The sequence below is a fragment of the Chamaea fasciata genome, unplaced genomic scaffold, assembly GCF_029207755.1.
Source record: "Chamaea fasciata isolate MVZ Bird 193981 ecotype frontalis unplaced genomic scaffold, bChaFas1.0.hap1 SCAF_7, whole genome shotgun sequence".
Taxonomy (NCBI): domain Eukaryota; kingdom Metazoa; phylum Chordata; class Aves; order Passeriformes; family Sylviidae; genus Chamaea; species Chamaea fasciata.
This window is the reverse complement of record NW_027094092.1, coordinates 51,010,502-51,031,911: the sequence shown is the minus strand read 5'-3', so window position 1 is coordinate 51,031,911 and position 21,410 is coordinate 51,010,502. Positions and strand designations below refer to the sequence as shown.

Sequence of the window (21,410 nt, the reverse complement as noted above, 5' to 3'; positions counted from 1 at the left end):
ACATAATTTAAGGCAGTTTCTTGTATTTTAGCTTATGAGCAATAAATTCTTATCCTGAGAGTTGTGTTTCCGCAAGGCACCTCCCTGAAGCAAACTCAAAATCCTGCAAAACCCTCATTCCCATTGACGGGAAGAGACAGATGGGAAAAAAACCCAACCCAAATGTATGGGCTTTTGGAAGAAAGACAGACTCATCACAGACATCAAACCAATCACTACACCCCGACCATGGTCAAAGCATCCGAATTTGGACGTATAAAAGGGCTGGGCACATCTGAGCAGACAAAGAGCTCTGTACTCTTCAGACTTTCATGAGTTTAGGACTGGTGAATCTTGGCCAGATTTCCTCGTGGAGTCTCCTGCTGTGGCACAACTACAGCTGAAAATGTTCAAGATGAAGGAAGCAGAATTAAGCCCTCAGTACTTCTAAATATAGCCAAGAATTTGAAACACATCTTGATTTTTGATGAGTTTTGCATTTGCCAGCTTAATAGAACAGAAATAGCAAAATAAAGAATCTGAACTCTTATACTACAAGTACACCTTTTAGTAAGACATATATTTGTGTACTGAAGGTTGTTAGGAGACAATCTCTCTCTAAAGAGCTGCTCTCCATCACCAGTGAGCACTCCAGTGAAACCTGGATGGCAGCAAATGATGCAAACTTTGACTCACTGTGTTTGCAAAAGGAAAATAGGACGGTGGTGTGTGCTTTTGCAGGGATTTAAAAAAAAAAAAAAAAAAAAGACACCACACAAGGACTGCTCTGTTCCCAGCCCAGGAGCTGCAGACAGGTCATAGGCACGTAACTGAGAGCAGTGCTTCATCCAGATACCACAAACCAGAAACTGGTTTCCACTGAAAAAACAGGACTTTATTTTGGGCCCAGTTCAAGCTAATGCAATGACAAATTCACAGAACAGCAAACGTCACCACAGACTTCTTCTACAGTCAATAGGGTATTCAATAACCAAGGTGCCACACACTCCTCTTCTGGAAAGCTGACCCACAAGAGTCAACGGCTGAAGCTGGCCCAACACACTGGAAACACCAGCTCTGAGTCCTGTCCTGGAAGATTTTGCTCATTTCCCACTAGCCTCTGTTTACTTAAACTTTTATTCTGCCATCTCATATGTAAAACACCACATATACAGATCCACATAAATCAGTGGAGCTACCTGCCTGCTGAAGCATTTCCAAATAACTATTGATTTCCTATGGTGAGTTAAGGCACCATGAAAAATGAGTAGAAGAGGAAATAAAATCTGAAAATATGTGCAATTCATGCCACAGCAAACGCTGATCTAAAGGCTATGTTTTTTTATCATAATGTGTTTTATAATGGCATAATATCCAATACAACTGCACTAGGTGATTGGTAACAAGCATTTTAAAATGTCACAGAGTAACAGAGATTAATTTACCTCCATCTTGTGAGTTCATGATATTCAGAGCAAACAGCATTGCATTGGAGAACGTGGTAGCCTCTTCTTTGCTTGCAAAATTCAAGCCGTAGACCTGCCGTGCATCGCGCCATTGATGAAAGGTGGGTGTTGCTTGATTGTACTTCAGTCCTTTCACAATTGAGTAATTAATCACTACCTGTGATTTGAAACAGAGGGGAAAGGATTAACAACAGCTCTGTTTTCAGTGGGAAAAACCATGTGAAGGTTACCTAAATGGGTTGAGGCAGTTCCTACGGCAGCTCCTACATGGCTGCACAGTCAGGCAGTGTTTGTTTCAGTGACAGAAGACCCACACCTGGGGGTGAGATTCACAACAGTTCAGTTCAGCCTCGGGGACTTGCAAGCCAGTTTTGCAAAATCTATTACCTGCTCGTGTTTTCTACAGCACCTCCACAGGATGCAGTTGTGCAGATGCTGCAAACAGCTGTCAGGAGCCAGGGCCAGCAGCTGCTTCCATCTTTTGGAGGATGATCATGCACAATTGTTAGAAAAAGAGCCAGACAGAGCTCTTGGCACTAACCTTGCCCTATAGCACATAAATGACTCATTGCAGCAGTTTTGCTTTCCTCCTCCCATGTGTCTGACCACCACCAGCTTCTTGTGCTTAGACTTTTTCTTTAGAATCAGGCAATGACAAACCCAGACAACCATTCCTCTCCCACCTTCTCCCCTGTTATACATGTGGTGCTTTCCAGATAAGGGGTGAGTGCAGCAGAAGGCTGTTGCTTTTGAAATTTAATCTGCTAAAGACAATGCTCTTTTTATCCTTGGGCAGGGCACTGGGACACCCAGCTACACAGTACGGAAACCTCCAATCCTTCAAGTGTAAGCTGCTCTAGCTAAGGGTGGAGAGGCAGGAGTGTCCACTGCACCACTGTACCACTTTGTACACAGAATTTATGTTAGAGGTGGATCCCACATACCAGAAAACCTACCAATAATTTTTTTTTGCAGTCCAACCAGCATTTTGGAAAGTTTTCTGTTAACACTATGATTGCAACTAAAAAGCTTCAGTGTATTTAATTAGTCCAACAATATTTTTGGTAGATGACCAACAATTCTTAATTATAGCAGGCAGACTTTTAAAACTAATTTCCAAGATTAACGACTCCTAGGTCTGAGTTTTGAATTTTCAGTGAATTGCCAGTTTAAACTGGCAGAGAAACATTAGATGAGCACCTAATAAGGAACAAATTGTTTTATACGCATTAGTATTTTTGAAGGATAACACTGTCTCACTGATATAGTTAACAGATGTCTTGTAACTTTACTATATTAGTATACAAAAAATTATGGAAACTGGCAAAGAAGTCACCAGTCCTCTAGATGATTACAAATATTCCCTTATTTCTAGGATGCATTTACTTACAGAGCCAGCATTAGAGAATAATGTAGAAGACAGTCTTTGAATACTTGGTCCAGCTTTAGGCACAAATATCAGGGTGCAGCTGTTGCACTCAACCAGTATCATTACCAAGGCTCCATAAAAATGCATTGAGAAGCAATCAGACCCAGACTGCCTTTTTTGATACATTTCATTGTGAAATTCCTGACCGGTGAGCCAAAGGAAGATGCAGACCTACACTGGGTATGTAGGCTCCCAAGAATTAATCCCCTGGATGTGGGAACTGCATCACCAACATGCTGCATGAGAAGACACCCACACCAACCAGAATGAAGTGGAAACTGGTCACAGCAAAGGCACTGAACTTCCTCTTGTATTTGGCAGCTTGGATAGTCTTTTCTCCTTGAAAAATTGTGACATCACTCCCATTCTTCTACTGAGCACTGGGAGAGCCTGTACCAATGTTGTTCACACTCAAAGAGTCTCTTGAGCATCAAGTAGACTCATGCCTGGATTTCTAAACCAACAGTTTTAACATGGACCAACTTTTAACTCTTCCAACTATTTTGGAGCAGACTAACCAAGGGAAGGCATAGGCAGTATCTTTGAGGAAAACGTTAGAAAGATTGTGAGCTTCTACCAGGCTTTCAAAGTGAGTCTTTCTCACCTACTAACAGAACCCTCTGTTTCAAAGGACACCACTATCAAAGCCCAAAGAGCACCAGAGGGTGCAGTGCAGCTGTATAATGGAAGGCAGAAACTGCAAAAACCTATGCCAAAAATTGTTTGATGGAAGTCAGATAAACTGTTCAAAACCTGCTTCCAAGGAACTCCAAGGATCTGCTTTGTTCTGAGGGTTAGATCCCTTTAATTGAATAAAGACTAGAATTTGAATGTTGACTTTCAGTAATCATCAGAATGCCCACAGATGCAATGTCTTGTCTTCGAACTCAAACCAGAGAGCTTACTGAGAAATGAATCACTGGGAAATGAAACTTAAAATAGCCAGACTTTCATTTTTATCTCCTTTGGCTCGTGTTTATAGAAAATGGAAAAAAAGAGGGGATCTCCTGCTGTTGTTAAGAACGAGTGAACAAAGGTGCATCTTGTACAGATGGTGTGGAGACTCTGCAAGGCACATGATGATAATGAAGTGCTTCAGAGCAGTAATTAAAATAAAGGTCTCCCTGTTTGAAGCATAGGGGTTTCTTACAATAGCTTCTAAGGGATCCTTACTCTAAAGCTTCATATGTCAGTAAGAGAGCACATCTGCCCGACTGAGCAGACCAAGAGTTCATCTTTTAATCTTCAGTTGCAGTCTATAATAGGTGAATTGGAGAAGCTCTCACTGGAAATCTTAAAGAAATAAAACATGGATTTGTCCATGGCAAACAGTTCTTCCTATATCTCTTCCCCTAGAATTTGACTTAAAAGCTTAAACATGACGTTTTATATGCCACTTTTTCTCTTTTCAACCATCTTTTACTATTTTATATCCTGAAACAATGTAGTCTTACTGCTATTTCTTACCGATATAAATGTCTGTGTTGGTCTGAAGCCTGTTAAATTCTGTATTTCAATGATCTCATATGGCAAGGAGTTTCACAGACCAGTCATGTATAGCATTATGTTGACACATTTCAACGTTCCCATCACTATAATGTTAAAAAAAAGAGATTTGCTTCACTTCTACCCACTTCTACTCACCTTCACCCTTTCACTTCAGTTTCAGGTGTAGGCTCCCTGGGACCAACGGGGAATTTTAGAATCTATACAGAAGCTTAAAACCAAGAACCTTCCTTTTGACTGCAGAGCTGTGAGCTGTCAACAGTGACGACAGCGGTGGCTGATGGGGCTCGAAGGGATAGAGTGAGCTTCAGGGCAACACCTGAGGTGTAAACATAGCCAGGATCATGGGAAGAGCTCCCACACAAGCCTCACCACCAATACGCTTGCTTATTGAATCAGGACAAGACAATTGCTTGTTTCTGCAGAGCATGAAATGGTTCAGCAGCTTGGGCCCTGCCGTGCTGCCAGCACTCAGGCTCATCTCTCAGGGAGCAGCCGTGACTGCTAAAACAGCAAAGATATAAAAACTGCTACAGATGAGGCCAGATTCTTTACTTCTGTAGGCAGGCCCAAAACTGATGAACTTCTAATAAGTTACAACAGCGATTAATTATTTTTTTCTTTTCAAAAATTGTGGTTAGCTTATATCACAAAAGTCCTGTCCCTGCTTCAGTTTTGGCTTGGCTCCACATGTAAAATGTCTCACCTTTCCCAAGGCCCTGTTTATGCATTCACTCCTCAGCCACATGGACACACCAGCCCCTCAGGAGATGTGATTCACTTTTGAGTTTCACCCTCCTCCCTGCCTTTTTGTTCAGCACGTGCCTTTGGGTGATGAGATCATGCTGAACTAACATCACTTGATATAAAGTCCTAATTTAAAACCTTAGATTGAGCAGGACTCTGAGCTACTGCTTTTTAGCTTGGTGAACTTCTTGCATGGTGACTGAGTTCACACATGTCACCTTTACAACAGCCCAGATAACAACAGCTGACAAGTTGCAACATGGGTGTAAAAGACATGATTGCTACTGTTGGCTTCAAGAATCACAGAATCATAGAACTGGTAAGGTTGGAAAAGACCTCAGTGAACATCAGTGCCAAAATGAAGGCCTCAAGGAAACATCAAAGCTCATGACATTAAGTGACTGTAACACTGATCTGGCCCTTAGCTTCAAACCAGTTCTGGCCCCTGTGGCGACTTCAAAGCTTCAAGACGGCACCTGTAGTTTTCTGAAGGTTCCTGCCCAGGCCAGCACGAGCCTGTGCAAGGCTTCACCTTGTACAGAGCAGAAAGGGGAACTCAGGTACTCTGGTCTGTGACGTGGCCCCACCAACACAGGCGGTGAGCGCCTTGCCCAGACACACACAGGGAACCAGACCTGGTGCCCACTTCCTGGGGGGGGACAACCATGCTCCACTTCGGCTGCTCTACAATTTGTCTGTGGGGAACTTTCCAGACACCGTCAGCTAGAAAAGGAGATGAGGTGGTAAGAAGATAAGGCAAGCAGAACGAGAATACAGTGTCGTAAGCTACAGCTCATGCACCAAAAAAGGGATGGAAAAGAGAAGGGCAGCTAGACAGAGACAAGACAAGGAGTCTGCAGAAGAAGATATGTGGAAAATGAAAAAGAGGATGAAAATTAAAGAGATGTTATTAGAGGCGTAATATAAACCAACAAAATTAAGAAGGAAGTCAGGCAAGGATGAAGCCACTAAGATTACTCTAGCCTGTGCCTTGACAAACAGTATGTAAGAAAAGTTTAAATTGTTCCTCCACGGTACTGTTGTATTACATATTTTAAACTAGTTTCTCAACTCTTCAAAAATTTGTGTAGCTTCATTAGCTGCATCACATGCCAAATCACATTTTAGCTGAAGATTGGTCCTTTTCAGATAAATATGTCTTTTCTGGCACACCAACAGCTTTACTAAAGCCTTAGTTTCAGTGAGATTTAACAGAACCTGAGAGCACTCATGAAATTACTTGGAGAGAGAATTATTTTAACTGAAATTCATTTCTATTCTCTTTAAATCTAAATACTTAGCAAGCCTACCAAGCTTATGATTCCACACGAGACTCATATAAAATATATTAAATTCTGAATCTTGAGACTTTCAGAGTGTTCCTTTGAATACTACTATGCTACACTGTCCTAACTTTATTCATAATACTGGATTTTTGCAAACATATTTAAGGGAAACACTTTGTTTCAGGCAGTTTTAGGTGACTAAGGTAAGTGGCTATACTTTCTGTTTATTCGAAAGAGGATTTTTAGTCTTTAGAGAAATATACTCTTCCTGTTTTCTTCTGAACTGAGATGATTTTTAGATAGCATGCAGCATCTTCATAAGTTGGAACATTTGAAAGCAAATAAAATACTACAGTTAACGCTAGGTGTGTTCAAAATGCAGCTTAGGATATGACTTTTTACTGTGTCCTACTCTTTAAACTGCGTACTCTGATTAAGACAGACCTCTGGTACTTAGTCTCCCTTACATATATACATATTGACTTAATGACTTCTGCTTCTTTTACACCAGCTATTCAGTCCCATCTTAGATTGCAGTCACAGGAAAATCATTTACACTCACCTGCTGGCTATGTATAATAAAGAACTGGCATGGCCTGGGACAAAGCAGTACTGGCTTTCACAACTGCCTAAGAAGACATTGTATTTCACTTATTTTTGAAAATATTTTCTCTTTCTGAATTGAACTGCTTTCATATATTGCCTTTGCTCTACACAGAAGGATAAAAGCAGTCACAAAACTTTTGGCAGATGTTTCAAAAGTGCACCCCAAGGAGCTCAAACCAATATTTGAGCAAAATATTTTTTTTCTCAAAATCCACTAATTTTTGTTCTGCTTTTCCTTTCTCAGAATCACTCTGTATATGCATGGTGTAGCAAAGTCATTACCACCTCCAGTAAGCAACCTGAGTAACTTTTCCAGTTGGCTGAAGCATCTTCACAGCTGTCAGCTGAGGATCATCAGCATTTCCACAAGCAGATCATTCCATCCAACATTTGTGGCAGCTGAGAGGTGGTGGCACCCTGGCTCCTGCTCCCTGGGCTGGCCTGACCTGGCTCAGCTGGGCTGGATTTGCCCTGCCCCTGCCAATTTCACACCAGCAGCAGTCCTCTCCTCACCTTCCCGGGAGGGAAAGCCACCCCTGAACCAACAGGGAACCACTGGCCCTGCTTTTTCCTGGTCCTTGTGCCACACAGAGAGCTCAAAGTGAGCACAAGAGGTGGGCAGGCTGGGCTGCCACTGCCAACCAACCTCATGCCAGCACATGGGGGGAGCCCTGAGCTCTGAAATTCCTGCTCTAAAATGCAGGTGCTGCACCACTACTCCTCACAAGAAAACTTCTGTTTGGGGTGTCACCTAATTAGGTGACAGTTAGGGAGCTCTGATGGCGTGTGCTGCCCAGCACACCACAAACCAGCCTGCCAGGGCCACACTGTGGCAGCCCTGGGTTGAGCATCGTGCTTTAGTGGCCAAGGGGGGTCTGATCCCGGTTCTGATAATCTAAATCCCATATTATTCCTTTAATACCCAAGGAGGTCCTAAAAATTAGTTCGCTGTAAATCAGATCACAGTGTGCACCTAGGATTTTAAAGTGCACTACAAGGAACTAATTGCTTATCACAGCAATGTAACAACCACACTTTGTGGGACAGCAGCGCAGAACAATTGACTTTTATTTCTAATATAGTACTAAAACCAAGTAGAAAGTAATCTGGGGGGAGCTGAGAGCAAAACTAGCAGAGTGAATAAGACTCATTTCACAAGAAAAGATTTGCGGGGGAGGGGGGCACATTTAATTGAAATTAAATGTTAAACTAAACATTTAATTTTAAATAAAATAAAATTTAAATCTCTTTGGCATCTACCAAATATTCTTTTTTTCAAATAAGCAGTAATAATTTGTGATACATTCTGTGTGCAAAAAAATTATACAAAACCTGAATCACTGGAGTATAAACAGACTAGTAGGCACCTTGCAAGGAGCAGGAAATGTTGCATTAGGTAGAGAACTGAGGTTACCAAACGAGATCAAAGGTTAATTCACAGGAAACTTGATACAGTTACTCACTTGTTGATCCTGCAGTTTAACTCCAACTACCCTGAAAGTGTTTGTGGCCGTGTTGTGGTATATGTTGATTCTGCTGAATCCCTGCTGTCCAGGTTTGATTGGCACCCATTTCTTACTGGTATCGTCATAGACCATAACTGAAGCTCGGGCTTGGCAAATACTCTGTTCACTGGGGAGAAAAACAAAAAAATCAGGAAAGAAAACAGTGAATTTGCTGCTCACTGCTTATTACTTATAACTTCTAAAGGAAAAAAAAAACCAAAAAACAACAGAAACCATCAGTACTACTTTGAACATATGTTTTATAAGAGATCTGCTAATCCTTTGAATGCGATCTGTTAAATTAAAGCTGACATGTCATGCGTTCGCAGACTTAAAACACCTCCTGTATGCTGCTGTTTTGAACCAATAATCTATTTTATATAAAACATTACGCCTTGAGAAATAACCTGCATCACATAAACATTATGAAAACTGTCCAACAGTATGAATGCTCTATTTATTTTATGTATCTATTGGCAAGCGAAGCCTTTTACATTTGCATGAAAACCTACCAATATTTTATAGCTTGCTGACAAAACAAACGTGACACCCACAGCCGAGTTATACATTTAAAACTGGAAGCAAGCAGACCTTGAACCAAAAGCCACGTTAGGTAAACTGAAGAAATCAATTAAGTTAATCCAGCTGACGCCTAATACCCAGACCTGCTGACGCACTTAGAAGTCCCAGAAAACACGGTGCAAAACACACAGGAATGCTTTTCTCCTTCATCCTAGTAGCAAAGAAAGTGGGGAAGGGGAGTAGGGGAAATCCATGAATGTGGATGCATGCCAGCATTAAAGAACATAATCACTGTTTTGTATAGTGTAAATAACTATTTTCCTCCTTTAGAGTCACAGAAATTCCTTAATACATTACCTCTTGTTTATTAGTCATATCCTGATGAATATACATATAGAGAATCATAATAAAACACACCCTGCGAGGGCAATAAATGCCACTGGCAAATGCTGTGACATGTCAATACAGGCCAGAATTTCTGTTCCACTCTCCTGATTTCCAGCCACTTTTCTTATACCAGAGGAAATACAAGTTGAAGAAAAAAATGAATCCTGCAAATTTTGGAGATTTGAGATCTTTAAACGTAACAGGGATTTTCAACAAGCAAATAGTGCACCTTATGATGCATTTATGATTCCGTTAGTGCATCTTAATGAAACTGTTGAGCTCTCCGTCCTGAAAAAATTTTAAGTTCATGACTGTCCATTTAACTTTAGACCTATTTATAGGTATATATACCTCCTTTCCTCAGCCCAAGCCATATTAAATAATTTTTGACAATGCAACAGCAAGTGGTTAATCCTCTTTGCACACAAATCCTTTTCCTCCCTCTTTGTTCGGGTTTGCCTCCCTAGCACGCACACACACACACACACACACACACACAGAGAAATAAAGGAGAAGCTCCTGGGTGATGCCAAACCATGTTGCTGCACTGCCACTGTACCAAATGACACCACTTGTAAATTACACCAACTGCTGCACACCCAAACCTGCCTGACCCCATCACTGTCATCATTTTAATGAAAGGGAGCACGTTGCTTCAAGTATTAAGAGGATCTGGGTTGGTTACAGCAGCAATTTTCAATCATTTCTGATTTGTGGGTCTCAAAAAGATTTCTAAGGCAGATGTATCCCCCATGGTACACTAAAACCTACTGACTCTGGCTTGTTTTGTCAGTCACTTTGCACAGCCTCCAGGTAGCCCCACAGACCTCCTCCAGGCTGTGGGTAAGAGCCTGGAAAGTCCTCACAGGATTTATAGAGGGAGCAGTGATGCCAGCAGACATCTCTATAAAGAACAAGGTAGAAAGATTCAGAATAAATTGTATTTTTATTACGTGTCATAGAAACAGGTAAATTCTGTTACCAGAGCAATATATTTAGATCAGAAGGACTAAACATTATTTTATTTACATTGTCCAGAATTCACAACATCCAGCTCATCCACCAGTTGCTATAGCTTTGTGAGATACCTGGAGAACATCTGTGCCTTTGCTGATGTACTTACCCAGAAACACCTCTTCCTCCTGTTTTTTAAGGTACACTAATGTCTTGTGGCAGCTCCTCCGTATCTGACACGAGCAGCTGAGGGATTTGAGCTCCTTCCAGCCTGTCTAATCCTCCAACTGCTGCAAGAGCTGCAGCCTGGCAGCAGTGGCAGCATTGCCTGCATCTTCCAGACCTGCTGGGGGACATCCTCAGTCTGCCTTGGATTCAGAGATGGGGAGAACGGGAGAGAAATAAACCAGCAAAATGGCAGGTACACTGGATTGCCTTTGTCATATGGGAATGAAAAGGCTAAAAATAATCCCTGGCACAGTCTTGTGGATGGATGGTGGCCCCCTGCCTTTGCTACCACCTGGTAGCACCCCCAGCTCCAGAGGTGGGTGGCGGTAGCATCAGCTGCCCAGGCACAGCAATCCCCTGCCCCCTGAGCCAGGGGCTCCCGGAAAACATTGTTCCTGGGAGAGTCACACTCAGCCAGTGTGACACCACGTCCTTCTCCTCAAGCCTTGCCAAGCACTGCAAGTCCTGCTGTACACTAAAATAAGCAAGAGCATATCACTGGCTTCACCAGAGCAAGCCTAAAACCCAACACTGTCTCCACTTCAGATGAATCTTGGAATCCACGATTACCAAAAGCTGCCAAATTAGTCAAAACTAATTAAATTATCCTTACTTACAACAAAGAAGACTGCACCTAGCCATCAAGACCTGAGGGCCTTAACATGGCATTACTCACAATGCCACACCCAGATCCCAGCAGGTCCCGCAACTTTGCCTTCAGGCTTTGCAGCCACCAAAATCAGCAGCAAAGGACCTGACACTGTCCTGTGGCTGAAGCACAGATACAGACCTCAGGAGCAGGGTTTGATGCACGACAACCAATTGTTACTGTGACACAAAGCAACAACACATCAGGCTCAATCCCTGCTCTCCTGCAGTCAATGGAAGTTTTTCATCATTCATTTAAATGGAAACAGGATTGAGCCTGTTATCTGGCCTCCAGTGAAATAACAGAAAGGAACATAAAACACGAGGGGAATCCTTTCCTGCAAAGCACTTCATCAATCTTTCAACATCCAAAGTGCCTCCAGGGACCCATTGCTAGCTTGCTGTCTCACCCTAAATGGAGGTGTAACTCTTTATCCTGCAGACTTTCTACTCCTCCGGTGTGTAAAAGGCACAACTGTCCCACTGCTGCTTTAAGAGGCTTCTCTGAAAACTGCCCAGAAAATGTCCCCTTTAAAAAGCTCACTGGGAATCTCTGTATTACTCTCTGTACATTATTTTAAACACAAATCAAGCACCAGTGGTTTCATGAATGTCCAGCAAAATTTTTGGTTATTTTTAGGACCATACATCTCTGATACTTATGTCAACTACATGTGACAGGTAATAAATGTGGGGCTTAGTAACACAATTCTGAGTAGCCACATTCCTTCTCCATGATAAGAGTTCCTTATACATTAGTATTTATATGCAAAATTATGCTTGCACACTTCTAGAACTTGCTTTATTTTCCTAATACACAAATGTTACTGAAAATTTGGTATTTGATGGAGGTCCATCAAATTTCCCACACATCAAGTATTAGGAATTCTCCTACTGATATTTTATTTTACATTAACATGCAGTCAGACTTATCCACCTGAGTTCCCACCATAGGTAATTAGGCATAAAAAATATTTTAAAATTGAATCATAGAGAGGTCTTAATTACAAAATTGTTCAGGTTTGTGCACAACATCTACTCCAATTTGCTACACTTTATTATAAGGCAGATTAAAGACATCTTATTTAAATGTGGAGGGGAGGGGATTCTTCCTAGGGACTCCAAATCCTAATATTCACCCCTTTTTGTTCTGAGACCATTACGTCTGTGGAATAGCAAACCTCTGCACTAGTACCATTTGTTTGCCTGATGTTAAAGAAAGTCGGCTTAGTTCTGCTCACAGGTGATACCTAAAATTGAGTGTTCATAGTTGAGATTTATAGAATATTGTTTCAATACTAAAAAAAATGTAAATTAAGAAAAAAAAGTTTGCAGATAAATACTATTTTTTTCATTCTGTGTGACACATTTTGACCTGCTCTCATCCATCTCTTCTGGGTGATTAATCTTCAAAAATCAGCAGATTGGTTAAGCTGGATTTAACCCTTCTTGAAAGGGTCAGCATTGACCTTTCTTGCCCAGCCCTGGTGAGAGTGGGCAGCCACTTTGAGACAGTGCTGCAGGGAAGGTGCCTTTGTCCTGGAATAACCCTCCTTTCCTCTTCCGCCTGTTCAGAACCAGAAAAACATAGTCCTTTCTTCCTGACTTATAGTAAGCATATGATTACCAAGATCTACAGCCAAAAAAGAGCTACAAAAACTATGGAATAGATAACACCAGGAATCTTGGGAAAATACCTGTATTTTTTGTGAATTATCACATGGCACTTAGTGTGGTGGCTTGACATGAGGACCTGGATGACTGCAAGTAAAGAGGAGGAAGAAATGTAGGAGGTGCGGGGTAACCAAATGACAGAAATTACTGTGGAGGTCGGTAGTGGAGAAGCCATGGGTCAGATAGAGAAAAGCCCTCCTGCTTCACCCTGCCTAGCCCAGTGGGCTATCCAAATATATAAGCAAAAAGCTCAGGCTGGAGCTACAAAATATCTGTCATAGAGAAAAAATAGGAAAAAGAGAGCAAACCATAAAGTTTGGAGGAGAGTCTGGCTCTGAAGGGTCTCTAAGGCTTTTTCCTCTCGTTCCAGACTGAGGAAAATTCGAGTGGCCAAGCTGCACTGTGCTCCTTCACTGACCTGTTTTCTCTACTTACACGGTTATCCTCTTATGAATAAAACTTTTGCAGAGCTTGGTACTGAGTGACTGAGCCCCCTCTGACCAGCAGCCCTGTGCAGAGCCTGCCACGGCACAGGGTTACCCCAGTCCTACCCTGGACCCCCTGTCCAGCACCAAACCACCCAGAGGTCACACCTCTGGGGCAATGGGAGAGGTTTAAAATACTTTCTCCTAGAGCCAGGACAAAGTCATACAGCTTTTGGAGGGCCATCAAATCATGCTCACAAAAGGTGTAACGAATATCCACAACCAGCTAACTTTGGGACCAAACACCTAATTCTGTGGGCTTTACTCCAGCATGCCAGGTGGACCTGGACACTTCCACTGTCCTTCATAATTGCACACACGACTGTGTCCTTCCCTTAGCATAAACTCTATCATACTCCCTGACAGAAATCAAGATCTCATGCTTTGAACCTATTATGGATCTACTTTGTTTCAAATTGCTCATGATTCTTTGACTTTCAAAGATGCTCTTTTCTGGTATTCATAGAAAAGGCAAACAGCTATTTATACAAACATTTACCTTATTTTTCAATTCCAGCTCCCATACATCCTCCCTCAATATTTATATTACTAATAATTAAAAGTTATTTTAGACTGATCTAATCACTCTTATTGGTGTGAGAAATTGTAGATATTACTTAGCCCCAGGCTTGCCTTATGAAATGTCAGCCCAGAGTATGTGGGAGAAAACGTATATCATTTAGCACTTCTTACTCTACTTGTCCACCGAGTTTGCCACAGAAGTCACATCTGTGTGCTTAAACGTGAGATGCAAGAAATTGCTGATGTTGATTTAAGAAGATGACAGAATACTCTCAATGTCAGCTTAAACAGCTAATGTAAATCCAAAATCCTATATACAGAGATGTGCGATTTGTGCAGTACAGATTTGTGTTAACCTCAGAATTAGCAAGCTACAAGTCGTGTTCCTGCAACATTTTAAAGTGTACTTCAAACACTGATATACTAATTTGCTAAACATCTTAATAGCTTTCACTTGAATAAATATAATAATGACCGGGATGCAGGGAAAGTGTTTCAGTAGTAACCTGAAACAATGGCCATTTCTCTCTGACCACTGGATTTAGAGAACAAAAAGCCTGAGAGACCCTCTGGACACAAGACAGTCAGGTCATTTGGGCTTACATGGAGACCACAGCTGAGATCTGAGCTCGTTACAGATAAAGCTGCTGTAGTGCAGTGGTTCTACAGCCTTCCCACCAGAGATTCACCACCACCTCTGCTCATGACCCCACTTCTCCTTGGGAGCCTCATTTCTCCAGCACAATGTCAGTCATACTTCTGACTCCCTCTGGGACCCCTGTTTCAATGTCTACTTCCCTCTACAACCAAAATTGCAGCACAGCCGGTGTCACCATCGTTCACCTTTGTCCCACAGCCCTGAGAAACTTCCTCAAGCAAGGCAGCAAGACCTCATAGTGAAAATACAGCATTTAGCCACCTGACCACACAAAAGGGCAGCCCCACGGGGGCTTTAGATCCAGAAAGGTGCTTTTAATCCTCAATGACACGCAGATGCTTGACTATTTTATAGCAGATATTTAAACAGTAGAAGTCACACTCTCATATATAATATGGAGGTGCCACAATGACTACCTTCAGTTGTTTTGTGAGCTCCATTTCCTGGCATTCCCTGAAAAACCAACTCATGGACCCCGTGGTCAGAAGTTCTCAATTTGCAATCACTCCTGATTGCCTGCCTGTGCAAAGAGACGTACCCAACAGTGTTGCCCTTGCTCCAGGCAGCCTGAAGTGAAGCCCAGAGAAGCTGCTATTTTTTGGTCTCCTGCTAAGGCTTGCACATTCACATTGCAGATCTGTTGGTGCTGGAGTTTGTCTGCACTGCCAGCAGGAGATGAGCCTTTTGCACTGAGCATCTGCTGAAGGTGCCTGCCCATCACCTTCCTCCACTGTAAAACTCTAGCATCTAAACAGTTTAATATTAAATAGTTACAAGAAAATAGTAAAAATACAAAGCCTCCTTCATAAGCAGCTCTCAAAAGGACTGACACTGTTAAATAAAGTCACGACACACCTGCAAGACAAATATATATTTTACAGAGCAGGAAATGGAAATACTGGTACTTACAGTGCTATCAAAAGTAAGAAGAACACCAGCCTACCTCCGTAAGGAAGAATATTCAAAAGTTACTTTCTGTTAGGAATAAGACATTAATTTTGAATTCTCCCTTACTACACTGGCATACACAGTGGGAACTGCCTTGTCCACTATCTGCTGCAGACACCCACAGCAGACATATCAGCTGGAAACCAGAGAAAAGACAGTTTATGAGGCACCCAGGTTGCACACTAAACCAGGACTTTGGCAGATGAGTTGCTGAATTCGGGAACAGGCACACAATCCTGGCATGACCGGAGAAACTTGCATAACCTTCTGTCACCCCTCAATGCTCTTGAGCATGGGAAAAGTGAGTAGAAATACAAGAAATTATACAGTATGCAAAACAGGACTGCAGCAGAACGGATGTTTCACCTGGGCCTGACTGTCAGTCCAGAACAGCGCAGCCCTCAGCACTGCCAGCCAAAGTCTGTGGTGAGCCCTGACCTCTCGGTGTCCGCAACAGCACTTAAATAGCACATCTGCCAATCCGGGGAGATTTGGGGCCAGCAGAGAGGCCACAGATTGATGCCCTTGTAAGCCAGCACATCTGCTTAGTTTATGTTGCTGAGATTTTTAAACCATGCCACGTTGTTAATTTTAACCCATCCCTCTTCTAGTAGGCTTTGCACACTGAAGCGTAAGAATTCAAATGACTCTAAGGGGAACTCTAGTTATCAACATGTCAACCCAGGACGTTAAGAAATGCTTTAAGAGACCTGCTTTGCAAAAGGCACTTCACTGAGGAAGTGGTGGGATTAAGAGAAGTGCCACTGCTGCTGGGCATTGCTGCCAGGCCATGCTCCACGAAACTTTCCCTTCCAAGTTCCAACAACTGACTGCTAATGGAGTCTCCTAATGGAGGAAACTTCACTGCTCCATTAATGCTTTGAATCATGCAAAATTTCTTTCTGTGAAGTGGGGCTCACTGTCAGACTTTACCACCTTGAAGATACACTTTGGGAGTTCCTAAAAGTAAATATCAAGTAAATGCTTAGAAGTTCCTAAAAATGAGTCAGGTAAATGGTCTGGAGAAGCACCAGAAACTCAATTAGACAAAAACAGTAAAAAAGCAACTCGACTGGATCAGGTTGCTATTAATATAAACTACTTCCCTTCCCCCTTAAATTACAGAAATAAAAAAGAAGAACTACCTAATCGTGTAAAATACAAATTATGCAAAACCCAAAACTGAAATGTCAAGTGAAAATACATGACTCTCACTCATGGGCCAACCATATCTGTATTTCAGGAGAATGAAACCTCAAATAAAGGCTTTGAAAGATCATAATCATAACTAATGACCAGGAAAGGCAGACTCATAAGTGAATAGAAGAAATCAACATAAAGATCTTTCATTAAAGCTGACATCACTTTGCCTTGGTTACCCTTCAATCCCAGAAGAAATGTAAATAAACCTGTGACAATTCCCCTCGAGCTGATGGAGGCAGATCAGGAATGAAGAAACGCTCGCTTCATCAAGTCAGCTTCTCCCTCACTGCCAGGGGATGCATATTAATGTAGCATTGCCATAAAAGCTTAATTACCATTTTATACAATTATAAATTATCCTACCAGGCTATAACCAAAACACAAACCTTCTGTGTTTATCACAATATGTGCTCTCCTTCACATCCAGTCACATTAATTCTGGTCAACAAATTCCCTGCCAACAGGCACAGTCCCCAGATACTTACGTGCCTGCCATGGAGGAGGACCTGGTCAGGCAATCCCACAGAGGTATATGCTCAAAGCCGGCACGTGTGCTCAGATCCAAATATTCTATTTCACCTGAGCAGAAGACAAATTTGGCAGGGAGACAAGCCAAGAGTCTCTATGAAAGCTGGTCATAAAGAAAACAGGAAAGGGAAGTGCTATTGAGAGAGCAGAGCGGGAAGTAATACTTTACAGCAGGGGTGGGGAAGGGACGTTAAAGAAGAAATGTATTATTTCTTACAGCTGCTTTACTGAGCAAAAGTACAAACACTATAGATTAAGATTAGATGTGCCATTGTTGCCTCATTGGAGGCATGGATATCAAAAACTTCTCACACATTTTCTCAAGGCATGGGTTCACTGTCCAAGAAAAAGCAAAAGCAAATAAAGCTCGGACCCAGAAGAAAGAAATTGCTGTTATTCATTTATGGCACAGGCGTTTACACAACGCAGAACCAAACCCAGGGGCCCCGGTGGTACCGAGGGCCCTGCACAGCCTGGCAGCCAACCTGGCATCCTGCTGAGGTCCAGCTCCAGCCCAATACTTCAACTGGCACAGCACAGTGCAAATTTTCTCTCTCTCACCTACTTTGATGCCTTTTTCACATCTGCACAACTTGACCTGGAGCAGAGGACACAGTGTGCAGACACCAGATAACTTCCCAAAGCACCCCACAAACTGCAGAGCTTCTCAGCTCTTGAAGAACTGCTGGAAACGCAATCAGGAGCCATGATTTTACCATGAGACACACAGACTTTCCCTGGGAGTCAGCACCAGAGGCTCTGAAGTCTCCACTAATGAGAGCAAAACCTGCAGAGCCCCGAGGAGACCAGCCCAGGAGATCACACGATTCCTTGCAGTGCTTTCAGAGTGCAACATACATTTGTAAAACCTTAGATCCCTGTTTAATATAGCAAAAAGAGAGATGTGTAAGAAATAGGCTGAATTTGGCAAGGCGCACCAGCTACACAAACCCTTCAGTGCAGTTTCTCCTGGGGAGCAAGAGCTGCAAATGCTGCTCCACCTAAGCAGGGGAGCAGAGCACTTTTCACCTTCACTGTTTTCCTGTTAGAGGAGATCACTTTCGTGGTCCAGCTGAAAGACCTACAGAAACTACTGCTGAAATGGCATCTAGTGAAAACATGGTGTCAAAATCTGGCTACTCTCACAGTTGGTAGAACACTGCCTGTTCAGCTGCTGCTTCTGGTTCCTCTGCAGAAAGCCTCTGTATGACTGAAGAGTTTCATTTTCTGATGGGGGAGTTTAAAAGCCAACAAGAATTAAAGTTCTCACTGACATTTAAGTACAGCTTTTTCTGTAGTGCTTTTTTATTTTTTCTCCCTCTTTTTATTTCTTTCTGCTTAATGAAGCATTTTATTATCACTTTCTTGGGATTTCAATTTGCCTGCATTTTCCTACTACATATTTCTGCTTTGAGATCTGTGTGGATGTTGGGCACTACCTTGTTTCATTCAGAAAGTCCTGTTTTTCATGAACTTAAAATTTGACATTACTTGGGGTCAAGTGGCAGTTCCTCTGCATAGCTCACACAACTGCTTAGACTGTAATTGTAGAGTTATTCAGTGCAAATAGTACTTTACTGCATGTATTAGAAAAGGACATAACCTGAAAAATGCATCTCCAAGTAAGTACAGACACAAATCACTAATGGCCCAGGTCAGCCATGCTGGCTCCACTGTTCTAGGCAGAAGACACAGGAAGATGGACTAAGCAAAGATCTGAGGAGCCTTTTTATTTCTCTGATGTCATGTGTCTGAGATAGGTATGGTCGCTGATCTGGGGGTAAGGAGACAGCACTTATGAGATAGAATACTTTCCCTGTTAAACCAAGCCGATATTACTCTCCTTACACACAAGTATCAACTGCAATAATATCAGCTAGGAAACCCCGGTTTTAAAGATTTGTTTCTCCTGAACAAACACCTTTGAGCACACCTGGAAACTCCCAGCCTCCCCGCTCCTGCTAGCACCATGCATGCTGAAAGCACAGCAAAGAGCAGGTCACTACTGACACAACCAACGTCACCCTAGGAAATAGTGACGGTGAGTAGGACAAAGCCCAGGGCTGCCTTTCCATGCCCCTGTCACAAGCCAAATTAATTTCATTAAGCACCACTGCATACATTCCAGCAGAAGTGCCTCTAATCACCTCTTTGCATTGCTAAAATGCCTCCATGGCCCTGCACTAGAAAGGGAGCACTTAGAACGACACAGCACTCTGTGACAAATGACACATAAGACCGAGTAGCTGACTTCTATCCAGTCCTCACAAAGAACCATATGCTGGATAAACAGATTATTTCAGTCATGTGCCGAGATCTGTGTGAGCAGATCAGGATTCCTAAACACAGAAGCAAGGTTTTAGTTGCAATTAAGTGAATATTCCCATAGGTTTCCAAGCAGCCCGTCTGCTGGCCGTGTACTTGGCTTTCATGTCCCAAAGACTCTCAAGGGTTGTATTTGCTTTCTTTTGGAGAGTTTCATTACCACATGAATTGTGATTTGTATAAGACAAAACGTTACATATTTTCAATCCTTAGAGCTATAGGCTGAGCCAGAAAGGTGAGTGCCTCAGCCTCAAAATGACTCATCTCCAAACACAAAACCCAGGCTATTTTTAAGAATGAAATGGACCACTGTAGAATGTGTTGCTTATACGATTTAAAAAATAAGAATCACAATTATAATATAAAATGGTACCCACCTGAGAGTCATTTGAAGGTAGACATGATTAAAGTATTTTTTTCTTAATAAGCATGTTTCAGACCTTCCAAATAACTATTAATACTTATATATCTGTTGGGTTTAGTTCTGTGTTAGCCTCAAAAGGCATCGTGCTACATTGCACAAATTTCAAAATTTGCATTATGGCAAGTCTCTCATTTAACGATTTAATGATTAAGAAATCTGGAAGTTCCCCCTGAAACGGTACACTCAAATTTCATAAACTACAAGACAGTTTCATGAATATATACAGAAATGATATGCAAAAGCATATAAAATATGCAGTTATATATTCAGATTTGTAAATCTAATTTCACAGCTGTTAATAGTCTTTGAATGTAAGACATTTCCTCATGCACTGAGATTTGCAACTGTTAAACATGCTGATGAGGCAAAAAAAATTCCTTGTCCTCAGAAAGTTTAACCCTAAATGTTAATTTATGCTCTTGCTCTCCCAAATCTCTTTTTTTCCATGCTCCCCACTTATTTGAAAGGAGCAAGAAAGAAACCATTCAGGAGAGTAAAATATCCTTATTTACTATTAGAAGAGTTAAAAATGTGCAGTGAGGTGAGGTGCCAGCTGCCACTTTGACAGCAAAACAACTGATCCTGCCCTGAGCATATTTTACAGATTAGTCTTTCTTGGGATATTAATTTAGGATACAACCCCGTCACTGCTGAGGCCCAAGGAAGTCCTTCCATGGATTTCAGAGGGACTAGATTTAGCCCTTTGTTTAGACCCATTCGAGTAGCGATAAATAAACATATGGCAGGAAAAAAAAATCTTTTGAAGGCCACGAGTTGTGCAGGATTTGGGAAACCCTGTTTTTCCCTTCTGGGAAGCCCCTGGCTCTCAAGTCATGCAGTGAGTGCCCTTTGCTAAGATGATTTCATTTCACCCTTACCCTGCAGAGGGAACAGCCAGGACTCACCTGCTTCCAAGGGGATGTTTTGGCTGATGCAAACAGCTTAGGTATTGCCTTAAGGAAGTAACTGTATTGCACAGAATTAACTCCGTGCCTGCCTTCAATTTTCCTCTCTATAAACTGTGATGAGCAGTGGGCAGTAAGCCCAGACCCCACGGTAAGCAGCATGGAACAAGTTACAGACCATATGGAGAGAAATAAACTGCCACTTCATACACAGGGTATCTATAATGCTTTTTTGCTTGAGTCAGCTAATTGCACATCCGCAAATCAGCACATTTATAACAAATGGAGCATTATGATATCATGGGAAATCTATTTAATATGATCAAAGTCTGCCAGGAAAAGTTCCCCTGAAATTATGAAAGTACTTTAGAGTCCTGAGTGCCGGGGACATTTTACAGTCCTTATTAAACAAACATTTTCACATTGTTTCATGGCAGCTGGTGGTACCAAGGGCTGTATCTTCTGAGGCTCCAGG

The 21,410-nt window shown here is 42.0% G+C and overlaps 1 protein-coding gene across 7 annotated transcripts in view; it reads right to left on the bottom strand.

The window, feature by feature from the left end:
* Positions 1-21,410, bottom strand: part of EVL (Enah/Vasp-like) — a 144,101-nt gene that overhangs the window by 59,842 nt on the left and 62,849 nt on the right. For 6 of the 7 annotated variants that reach the window (XM_066188798.1, XM_066188799.1, XM_066188802.1 and 3 more), the window contains exons 2-3: positions 8,483-8,651; positions 1,425-1,602 (exon numbers count right to left, since the gene is read on the bottom strand). In XM_066188798.1, the coding sequence (XP_066044895.1) occupies positions 1,425-1,602; positions 8,483-8,651 (347 nt within the window). Of the gene's footprint in view, positions 1-1,424; positions 1,603-8,482; positions 8,652-17,238; positions 17,378-21,410 lie in introns of those variants that run through there. The other variant, XM_066188797.1, reaches the window with a different exon arrangement.